This window comes from Gobio gobio, assembly GCF_949357685.1.
Source record: "Gobio gobio genome assembly, chromosome: 12".
Lineage (NCBI taxonomy): Eukaryota > Metazoa > Chordata > Actinopteri > Cypriniformes > Gobionidae > Gobio > Gobio gobio.
The window spans coordinates 1,010,434-1,022,242 of record NC_137105.1 but is presented as its reverse complement, the minus strand read 5'-3'; the positions used below and the strand labels follow the sequence as shown (position 1 = coordinate 1,022,242).

The 11,809-nt window shown below is 45.3% G+C and overlaps 2 protein-coding genes across 2 annotated transcripts; both read right to left on the bottom strand.

Annotated features, from left to right (window-relative positions):
• Window positions 1–10: 10 nt before the first annotated feature.
• LOC307135598 (zona pellucida sperm-binding protein 4-like) lies at window positions 11–5,896 on the bottom strand (the record flags this gene model as incomplete). The annotated part of the gene is made up of 8 exons (XM_079832173.1): window positions 11–100; window positions 183–324; window positions 394–586; window positions 654–817; window positions 890–987; window positions 1,054–1,241; window positions 1,314–1,458; window positions 5,888–5,896. The coding sequence occupies 8 exons, from the start codon at window positions 5,894–5,896 to the stop codon at window positions 11–13; spliced, it is 1,029 nt and encodes a 342-aa protein (XP_079688299.1).
• Window positions 5,897–5,912: 16 nt separating this feature from the next.
• On the bottom strand, window positions 5,913–11,798 carry LOC307135596 (zona pellucida sperm-binding protein 4-like; the record flags this gene model as incomplete). The annotated part of the gene is made up of 8 exons (XM_079832171.1): window positions 5,913–6,002; window positions 6,085–6,226; window positions 6,296–6,488; window positions 6,556–6,719; window positions 6,792–6,889; window positions 6,956–7,143; window positions 7,216–7,360; window positions 11,790–11,798. The coding sequence occupies 8 exons, from the start codon at window positions 11,796–11,798 to the stop codon at window positions 5,913–5,915; spliced, it is 1,029 nt and encodes a 342-aa protein (XP_079688297.1).
• Window positions 11,799–11,809: the final 11 nt, after the last annotated feature.

Sequence of the window (11,809 nt, the reverse complement as noted above, 5' to 3'; positions counted from 1 at the left end):
TGAAGTCAGTTTACAGCAAGCACTCACTTTTCCTAGCGCAGCTTTGCTCACAGGAGCCAGAAGAGGGATGGCACACCGCTGTACTACAGTGGATGAAGATCTAACAGAGAGGGAAAAGGGTTAAGCCACAGAAATCACTATAAGACTAATATTAAGGGTTCAGGTAAGGCTGCGGAGCATACGGTTTCCTGCAGAGGAGCCAGTGATGCTGGATCCACAAATGTGAACATCTTCACAACAAAGCGCTTGTAGTGGGTTGGGAACTGAAGACCAGAAGATCCAGCCACCAATGTGGTCAGGTAACGGTCATCCTGGTAAGGGCATCTGAAAGACAAAGAGGCAGTCAGAGATGCCTTACAGCACACTAGATGGATAAAGACTGGCCTTACTCACCCGTCGACCAGAAGGTCCCATTGGGGTAGACTGAGTGGACTGGGGGTTGATGTCGCCCAGCAACGTCCCAGCATTAGGACAATGTTGGGGTCGGTCCTCTCCAAAATGCGCACCTCAACATACACAGGCTCCCGCAGGACTTTTGTGACCGGATAATCAGCACCACTGTAGTAGGACGTGTACGCCTCGTCCCCTGAGGAAGAACACCGGCGTTCAACCAGAAACTGCTGTAACCTGGAGTTTAGAATATACTTATGCACACTTGCCTTCTGCACAGCCTTTGGTGACACATTGACCATTCGCCAGTCTAAGCTCCACCCTGAGGGGTCCAGGAGCAGCTACTGGTGGAGGTGCAGGAACAGTGTTGACCTCCACAACCAGAGCCTCCACAGCAGTAGCAGAGTACCTACACTGGAAGAGAAGCCTGGACAACAAACAGTGAGCTTTTAGCATTTGCCAAGGATTAACATTCATGCTAAAGCGTAAGAGCACCTACTCAAAATGGCTGTCCCTTGTGATGGAACCAAGTGGTCCAACACCCACTTCATACGAGGAGGTCATTCTGTTTTCATACACCACATATCCACTGTCCTCCTGCAAATAGTAACTGTTGGCATCCAGTCCATTTTAAGCCATGCAGAACCACAAGCAGCTACTCACCATCATGCTCGTGCCACAGGCAGTGACAGGGAACTGGTATATAGCAAAGGAAGGTGTGGATCCCACAGGACTGCAAGGTGGGTCGCTTCCACCCAGGAGACGGACTGAATCCAGGCTCAAGCGAGGCAGAGTAACATCTCTAGCCACCACTACCACAAACTGACCATCTCTTATACACTGGACAGTCACTGGAACGAGAGCAGGTTATTGCTGAGGATCAGTTGAACATGAACACCTTTACATTGACTCGACACTCTTACCTGCCTTCCCATAGTAACACTGCTGTCCGTTAAAGCAGCAGTTGATGGCTTCACACTCAGCACCACTGATTCCAGGTGGACCACATTGGATCTGCTCATAATCCGCTACAGCACATTTGTCAAGAGGCTCTGCCTGTGCCACTGGCTGCTTAGTGTGAACCAGCTGAGGAAACTGTTGACTAGCTTGATGAAACTGTTGACTAGCTTGTTGAACCTGTTGACTAGCTTGTTGAACCTTCTGAGGAAACTGCTGACTAGCTTGTTGTACCTTCTGAGGAAACTGCTGACTAGCTTGTTGAACCTTCTGAGGAAACTGCTGACTAGCTTGTTGAACCTTCTGAGGAAACTGCTTACTAGCTTGTTGAACCTTCTGAGGAAACTGCTTACTAGCTTGTTGAACCTTCTGAGGAAACTGCTGACTAGCTTGTTGAACTTTCTGAGGAAACTGCTTACTAGCTTGTTGAACCTTCTGAGGAAACTGCTTACTAGCTTGTTGAACCTTCTGAGGAAACTGCTTACTAGCTTGTTGAACCTTCTGAGGAAACTGCTGACTAGCTTGTTGAACCTTCTGAGGAAACTGCTGACTAGCTCGCGGTTTAACCCACGGAAGAGACTGCTGACTAGCTTGAACCTGCTGACTAGCTTGCTGTTGACCCCACGGAGGAGACTGCTGACTAGCTTGCTGTTGACCCCACGGAAGAGACTGCTGACTAGCTTGCTGTTGACCCCACGGAGGAGACTGCTGACTAGCTTGCTGTTGACCCCACGGAGGAGACTGCTGACTAGCTTGAACCTGCTGACTAGCTTGCTGTTGACCCCACGGAGGAGACTGCTGACTAGCTTGCTGTTGACCCCACGGAGGAGACTGCTGACTAGCTTGCTGTTGACCCCACGGAGGAGACTGCTGACTAGCTTGAACCTGCTGACTAGCTTGCTGTTGACCCCACGGAGGAGACTGCTGACTAGCTTGCTGTTGACCCCACGGAGGAGACTGCTGACTAGCTTGCTGTTGACCCCACGGAGGAGACTGCTGACTAGCTTGCTGTTGACCCCACGGAGGAGACTGCTGACTAGCTTGCTGTTGACCCCACGGAGGAGACTGCTGACTAGCTTGCTGTTGACCCCACGGAGGAGACTGCTGACTAGCTTGCTGTTGACCCCACGGAGGAGACTGCTGACTAGCTTGCTGTTGACCCCACGGAGGAGACTGCTGACTAGCTTGCTGTTGACCCCACGGAGGAGACTGCTGACTAGCTTGCTGTTGACCCCACGGAAGAGACTGCTGACTAGCTTGTTGAACCTGCGGAGAAAACTGTTGACTAGCTTGTTGTTGAAGCCGCTGGTCAGTTTGCTGTAATATCAGAGTTTGAGACTTCTTGGCCGGATAATTCCACTGTGGAACAGCATGACAGAAAGCACAAAACCACACACAAAGTGCCAGCCACTGACCAGCACACCAACTTCCTGCCATTGTTCAACAGCTAGTCACACTGTTGAGATGCTGCTCTTTGGTCTTTTTGTACTCTACAGATTTTGGCTAATTAACGATAATCCCTCCCTCTTCATTAGCAGTCATGATTCTCCAGACTTGCACGAGTGAGAGTTTATGCAACTGGCAGATTCCATTGGTTCTCAAGATTATATGCATGTGATGTTTCTTGATTCCAATTGGTCAGATTTGTCATGTTGAAGACAAATAAAAAGATTAATTCTCAGTTTTGCTACTGGAGCTTGCCCAAAGTACCTTGGGTAGATGTTTGGTGCATTCAGCTTTGCTTGTAGACGTGCTGAAATGGTAACTAGCATTAGGCAAGGCAAGGCAAGTTTATTTGTATAGCACATTTCAAACACAGTGGCAATTCTAAGTGCTTTACACAGAAATAGAATTCAAATATTCGTAGTGAATAAAATAAAATATTTATATATAGTATAACCCCTATCTGAAGTGGATGAAAATGGAGAGTCAGGTTTACGTAAAAAATATTTGTCAGGTAACTGTGCATTTAAACATTACCCTTACAGAAAAATCTTCATGGACTGAACCCCCAGGGCTATCTCTACAGATCTATCCGTCAAGGCAAGGCAAGGCAAGGCAAGTTTTTTTGTATAGCACATTTCATACACAGTGGCAATTCAAAGTGCTTTACACAGAAATGAAATGAAAATATTCGTAAGTGAATTAAAACAGTTATAATAGGAATGGAAAGAAATAAAAAATAAAGATGAAAACCCCTATCTGGGGTGGAAGAAAATGGAGAGTCAGGTTTACTTTAAAAATATTTGTCAGGTAACTGTGCGTTTAGACCGTACACTTACAGACAAATCTTCTTGGCCTAACTTGAGGGCGTTCTCTAGATGTTTTACCCGTCAGACCAGATCTAAACGGGTCTTCCTCGCACCAGAGGGAGTACTCATCTTTTGAGTCTGGATTTGAAAGTGGCTGCTGTTGGAGCACATCAGATCTGTTCAGGAAGCTGGTTCAGCTGCGGCTGGCATAAGAGCTAAAAGCAGAATCTCCTTGCTTTGAGTGAACCCTTGGTATTTCTAACTGACTTGATCCTGATGATCTGAGTGATCTGTTGGGTTTGTATTTAATCAGCATATCTGCAATGTATTGAGGTCCTAGGTCATTGAGTGATTTATATACAAGTAATAATACTTTATAATCTATTCTAAATGTAACTGGAAGCCAGTGTAAAGACCTGAGGACTGGTGTGATATGGTCATATGTTCTGGTTCTGCTCAGCGTCCTGTATGAGCTGCAGCTGTCTAATGGTCTTTTTGGGAAGGCCGGTGAGAAGACCATTACAATAGTCCACCCTACTGGAGATGAAAGCATGAACAAGTTTCTCCAAGTCTTGCCTGGAAACAAAGCATCTAATTCTTGATATGATAGTAAGCTGATTTAGTTATTGCTTTGACATGACTACTGAAACTCAGGTCTGACTCCAGAATCACACCCAGATTCCTGACTTGATCTTTAGTTGTCTGACCCCTAGCTTCAAGGTATGCGTTCACCTTGAGAACTTCATCTTTGTTTCCAAATGCAATGAGTTGAGTTTTGTCTTTGTTTAACTGAAGAAAGTTTTGGTACATCCAGTTGTTAACTTCATCAATGCATTTGCACAGGGAGTCAATGGGGCTGTAGTCATTAGGTGATAGGCCTAAGTAGATCTGGGTGTCGTCAGCCATTTGGTTCTCTCTCATTATTTGGCTCAGTGGGAGCATGTACAGGTGGAATAGGAGTGGAACAAGAATTGACCCTTGTGGGACTCCGCATGTCATGGATGTCCACTCAGACTTATGGTCACCTATACTCACATAATAACCTCTCCCTTCTAAGTATGTCCTGGACCATTTAAGGACCATCCCAGAAAGCCCAACCCAGTTTTCCAGCCTGTCAAGAAGTATGTTGTGATCGACAGTGTCAAATGCAGCACTGAGGTTGCACATTACTACAGAAATAGAGTAGTATGTAGTTCCACATTTGGCAACACACTCACAAACCTCCCCAAGCACTTCCCCTCGGGGTAATCCCTGTCACCAGTTTGAAGTGTTCCACAAGTGGACAAGGGAGGTTTATATGGACAGACCCTCGACTCCTTGATTATGACAGAAGGGACGAGTCTACTCATATGTACTTAGGACTTTCCAATTCAACCAGTAGTGGGCAATCATACAATGCAAGCAATGATGTACATCTGAATCACCACAGACAGTAGTGGGAAAAGGGCATGAAAAAGTGAATTGAATCAGCCTGTCCACTTGCCCTCAGTTTCTTATTTTAATATCAGGGGTCAATTGCATAATCCTAGCCTCTATGTTAAGACTCGGTCTTAACTAGTTTAACCTACTAGCAGTTAAGATTTAACCAATAAAATTTAGATTAATCTAACTTATGTAACAGACTTTAAACAGTTAGGTAAAGTGAAGAAGAAATTAGATGACTAACTTTTAGTACTAGTTCAAGCGGTTTATGCAACTGGCCACAGACCTAAAGTCTCTAAAAATAACCCCACCCCCCCCAGCTCAAAACAATTTAGACCCAGTTTATACTTGTATTTAGCATGGTCCACGTGTGATCAGATTAAATGCTTTAGTACCAGGTGTAAATAGGTCCTCAGACAACCCAGGTGGGATACATTAGTTAAGGGACTAAATTATAGGTCCAGTCATACCTAAAGACCCAAACAGACAAGTTAAACCCCTAATTAGTCACCATGAAGAACAGGGGCCCAGGTTAGCAACTGGAGCTTTGCAAATAGTTCAGTTCAAAGGCTTGGTTTGTTTAGTTCAAGTTAAGCACCTCAGTTAGACTGCACAACCTTGCTAATGGAACTGGTTTAGTAGTGAATCCCAATAAATCAAACTGAGAACAGTCATGAAAGAGCTGACTCCAGTCAGAAATCAATGCCAAAGACTAATGTGGATTCAAGAAGTTTATTAAAACAACCAAATTCACATGACCAGGGTAACTTCTCCACTAGACACCACAGTTTGTCCACTAGAGACGGTCTTGACATGCGTGTCTCTTCCTGTAAGAGAAGGGGTAGAAACATTAGGCATTTAAATACCACTCTCATGGTTCCTGAAGTCAGTTTACAGCAAGCACTCACTTTTCCTAGCGCAGCTTTGCTCACAGGAGCCAGAAGAGGGATGGCACACCGCTGTACTACAGTGGATGAAGATCTAACAGAGAGGGAAAAGGGTTAAGCCACAGAAATCACTATAAGACTAATATTAAGGGTTCAGGTAAGGCTGCGGAGCATACGGTTTCCTGCAGAGGAGCCAGTGATGCTGGATCCACAAATGTGAACATCTTCACAACAAAGCGCTTGTAGTGGGTTGGGAACTGAAGACCAGAAGATCCAGCCACCAATGTGGTCAGGTAACGGTCATCCTGGTAAGGGCATCTGAAAGACAAAGAGGCAGTCAGAGATGCCTTACAGCACACTAGATGGATAAAGACTGGCCTTACTCACCCGTCGACCAGAAGGTCCCATTGGGGTAGACTGAGTGGACTGGGGGTTGATGTCGCCCAGCAACGTCCCAGCATTAGGACAATGTTGGGGTCGGTCCTCTCCAAAATGCGCACCTCAACATACACAGGCTCCCGCAGGACTTTTGTGACCGGATAATCAGCACCACTGTAGTAGGACGTGTACGCCTCGTCCCCTGAGGAAGAACACCGGCGTTCAACCAGAAACTGCTGTAACCTGGAGTTTAGAATATACTTATGCACACTTGCCTTCTGCACAGCCTTTGGTGACACATTGACCATTCGCCAGTCTAAGCTCCACCCTGAGGGGTCCAGGAGCAGCTACTGGTGGAGGTGCAGGAACAGTGTTGACCTCCACAACCAGAGCCTCCACAGCAGTAGCAGAGTACCTACACTGGAAGAGAAGCCTGGACAACAAACAGTGAGCTTTTAGCATTTGCCAAGGATTAACATTCATGCTAAAGCGTAAGAGCACCTACTCAAAATGGCTGTCCCTTGTGATGGAACCAAGTGGTCCAACACCCACTTCATACGAGGAGGTCATTCTGTTTTCATACACCACATATCCACTGTCCTCCTGCAAATAGTAACTGTTGGCATCCAGTCCATTTTAAGCCATGCAGAACCACAAGCAGCTACTCACCATCATGCTCGTGCCACAGGCAGTGACAGGGAACTGGTATATAGCAAAGGAAGGTGTGGATCCCACAGGACTGCAAGGTGGGTCGCTTCCACCCAGGAGACGGACTGAATCCAGGCTCAAGCGAGGCAGAGTAACATCTCTAGCCACCACTACCACAAACTGACCATCTCTTATACACTGGACAGTCACTGGAACGAGAGCAGGTTATTGCTGAGGATCAGTTGAACATGAACACCTTTACATTGACTCGACACTCTTACCTGCCTTCCCATAGTAACACTGCTGTCCGTTAAAGCAGCAGTTGATGGCTTCACACTCAGCACCACTGATTCCAGGTGGACCACATTGGATCTGCTCATAATCCGCTACAGCACATTTGTCAAGAGGCTCTGCCTGTGCCACTGGCTGCTTAGTGTGAACCAGCTGAGGAAACTGTTGACTAGCTTGATGAAACTGTTGACTAGCTTGTTGAACCTGTTGACTAGCTTGTTGAACCTTCTGAGGAAACTGCTGACTAGCTTGTTGTACCTTCTGAGGAAACTGCTGACTAGCTTGTTGAACCTTCTGAGGAAACTGCTGACTAGCTTGTTGAACCTTCTGAGGAAACTGCTTACTAGCTTGTTGAACCTTCTGAGGAAACTGCTTACTAGCTTGTTGAACCTTCTGAGGAAACTGCTGACTAGCTTGTTGAACTTTCTGAGGAAACTGCTTACTAGCTTGTTGAACCTTCTGAGGAAACTGCTTACTAGCTTGTTGAACCTTCTGAGGAAACTGCTTACTAGCTTGTTGAACCTTCTGAGGAAACTGCTGACTAGCTTGTTGAACCTTCTGAGGAAACTGCTGACTAGCTCGCGGTTTAACCCACGGAAGAGACTGCTGACTAGCTTGAACCTGCTGACTAGCTTGCTGTTGACCCCACGGAGGAGACTGCTGACTAGCTTGCTGTTGACCCCACGGAAGAGACTGCTGACTAGCTTGCTGTTGACCCCACGGAGGAGACTGCTGACTAGCTTGCTGTTGACCCCACGGAGGAGACTGCTGACTAGCTTGAACCTGCTGACTAGCTTGCTGTTGACCCCACGGAGGAGACTGCTGACTAGCTTGCTGTTGACCCCACGGAGGAGACTGCTGACTAGCTTGCTGTTGACCCCACGGAGGAGACTGCTGACTAGCTTGCTGTTGACCCCACGGAGGAGACTGCTGACTAGCTTGCTGTTGACCCCACGGAGGAGACTGCTGACTAGCTTGCTGTTGACCCCACGGAGGAGACTGCTGACTAGCTTGCTGTTGACCCCACGGAGGAGACTGCTGACTAGCTTGCTGTTGACCCCCCGGAGGAGACTGCTGACTAGCTTGCTGTTGACCCCACGGAGGAGACTGCTGACTAGCTTGCTGTTGACCCCATGGAGGAGACTGCTGACTAGCTTGAACCTGCTGACTAGCTTGCTGTTGACCCCACGGAGGAGACTGCTGACTAGCTTGCTGTTGACCCCACGGAGGAGACTGCTGACTAGCTTGCTGTTGACCCCACGGAAGAGACTGCTGACTAGCTTGTTGAACCTGCGGAGAAAACTGTTGACTAGCTTGTTGTTGAAGCCGCTGGTCAGTTTGCTGTAATATCAGAGTTTGAGACTTCTTGGCCGGATAATTCCACTGTGGAACAGCATGACAGAAAGCACAAAACCACACACAAAGTGCCAGCCACTGACCAGCACACCAACTTCCTGCCATTGTTCAACAGCTAGTCACACTGTTGAGATGCTGCTCTTTGGTCTTTTTGTACTCTACAGATTTTGGCTAATTAACGATAATCCCTCCCTCTTCATTAGCAGTCATGATTCTCCAGACTTGCACGAGTGAGAGTTTATGCAACTGGCAGATTCCATTGGTTCTCAAGATTATATGCATGTGATGTTTCTTGATTCCAATTGGTCAGATTTGTCATGTTGAAGACAAATAAAAAGATTAATTCTCAGTTTTGCTACTGGAGCTTGCCCAAAGTACCTTGGGTAGATGTTTGGTGCATTCAGCTTTGCTTGTAGACGTGCTGAAATGGTAACTAGCATTAGGCAAGGCAAGGCAAGTTTATTTGTATAGCACATTTCAAACACAGTGGCAATTCTAAGTGCTTTACACAGAAATAGAATTCAAATATTCGTAGTGAATAAAATAAAATATTTATATATAGTATAACCCCTATCTGAAGTGGATGAAAATGGAGAGTCAGGTTTACGTAAAAAATATTTGTCAGGTAACTGTGCATTTAAACATTACCCTTACAGAAAAATCTTCATGGACTGAACCCCCAGGGCTATCTCTACAGATCTATCCGTCAAGGCAAGGCAAGGCAAGGCAAGTTTTTTTGTATAGCACATTTCATACACAGTGGCAATTCAAAGTGCTTTACACAGAAATGAAATGAAAATATTCGTAAGTGAATTAAAACAGTTATAATAGGAATGGAAAGAAATAAAAAATAAAGATGAAAACCCCTATCTGGGGTGGAAGAAAATGGAGAGTCAGGTTTACTTTAAAAATATTTGTCAGGTAACTGTGCGTTTAGACCGTACACTTACAGACAAATCTTCTTGGCCTAACTTGAGGGCGTTCTCTAGATGTTTTACCCGTCAGACCAGATCTAAACGGGTCTTCCTCGCACCAGAGGGAGTACTCATCTTTTGAGTCTGGATTTGAAAGTGGCTGCTGTTGGAGCACATCAGATCTGTTCAGGAAGCTGGTTCAGCTGCGGCTGGCATAAGAGCTAAAAGCAGAATCTCCTTGCTTTGAGTGAACCCTTGGTATTTCTAACTGACTTGATCCTGATGATCTGAGTGATCTGTTGGGTTTGTATTTAATCAGCATATCTGCAATGTATTGAGGTCCTAGGTCATTGAGTGATTTATATACAAGTAATAATACTTTATAATCTATTCTAAATGTAACTGGAAGCCAGTGTAAAGACCTGAGGACTGGTGTGATATGGTCATATGTTCTGGTTCTGCTCAGCGTCCTGTATGAGCTGCAGCTGTCTAATGGTCTTTTTGGGAAGGCCGGTGAGAAGACCATTACAATAGTCCACCCTACTGGAGATGAAAGCATGAACAAGTTTCTCCAAGTCTTGCCTGGAAACAAAGCATCTAATTCTTGATATGATAGTAAGCTGATTTAGTTATTGCTTTGACATGACTACTGAAACTCAGGTCTGACTCCAGAATCACACCCAGATTCCTGACTTGATCTTTAGTTGTCTGACCCCTAGCTTCAAGGTATGCGTTCACCTTGAGAACTTCATCTTTGTTTCCAAATGCAATGAGTTGAGTTTTGTCTTTGTTTAACTGAAGAAAGTTTTGGTACATCCAGTTGTTAACTTCATCAATGCATTTGCACAGGGAGTCAATGGGGCTGTAGTCATTAGGTGATAGGCCTAAGTAGATCTGGGTGTCGTCAGCCATTTGGTTCTCTCTCATTATTTGGCTCAGTGGGAGCATGTACAGGTGGAATAGGAGTGGAACAAGAATTGACCCTTGTGGGACTCCGCATGTCATGGATGTCCACTCAGACTTATGGTCACCTATACTCACATAATAACCTCTCCCTTCTAAGTATGTCCTGGACCATTTAAGGACCATCCCAGAAAGCCCAACCCAGTTTTCCAGCCTGTCAAGAAGTATGTTGTGATCGACAGTGTCAAATGCAGCACTGAGGTTGCACATTACTACAGAAATAGAGTAGTATGTAGTTCCACATTTGGCAACACACTCACAAACCTCCCCAAGCACTTCCCCTCGGGGTAATCCCTGTCACCAGTTTGAAGTGTTCCACAAGTGGACAAGGGAGGTTTATATGGACAGACCCTCGACTCCTTGATTATGACAGAAGGGACGAGTCTACTCATATGTACTTAGGACTTTCCAATTCAACCAGTAGTGGGCAATCATACAATGCAAGCAATGATGTACATCTGAATCACCACAGACAGTAGTGGGAAAAGGGCATGAAAAAGTGAATTGAATCAGCCTGTCCACTTGCCCTCAGTTTCTTATTTTAATATCAGGGGTCAATTGCATAATCCTAGCCTCTATGTTAAGACTCGGTCTTAACTAGTTTAACCTACTAGCAGTTAAGATTTAACCAATAAAATTTAGATTAATCTAACTTATGTAACAGACTTTAAACAGTTAGGTAAAGTGAAGAAGAAATTAGATGACTAACTTTTAGTACTAGTTCAAGCGGTTTATGCAACTGGCCACAGACCTAAAGTCTCTAAAAATAACCCCACCCCCCCCAGCTCAAAACAATTTAGACCCAGTTTATACTTGTATTTAGCATGGTCCACGTGTGATCAGATTAAATGCTTTAGTACCAGGTGTAAATAGGTCCTCAGACAACCCAGGTGGGATACATTAGTTAAGGGACTAAATTATAGGTCCAGTCATACCTAAAGACCCAAACAGACAAGTTAAACCCCTAATTAGTCACCATGAAGAACAGGGGCCCAGGTTAGCAACTGGAGCTTTGCAAATAGTTCAGTTCAAAGGCTTGGTTTGTTTAGTTCAAGTTAAGCACCTCAGTTAGACTGCACAACCTTGCTAATGGAACTGGTTTAGTAGTGAATCCCAATAAATCAAACTGAGAACAGTCATGAAAGAGCTGACTCCAGTCAGAAATCAATGCCAAAGACTAATGTGGATTCAAGAAGTTTATTAAAACAACCAAATTCACATGACCAGGGTAACTTCTCCACTAGACACCACAGTTTGTCCACTAGAGACGGTCTTGACATGCGTGTCTCTTCCTGTAAGAGAAGGGGTAGAAACATTAGGCATTTAAATACCACTCTCATGGTTCCTGAAG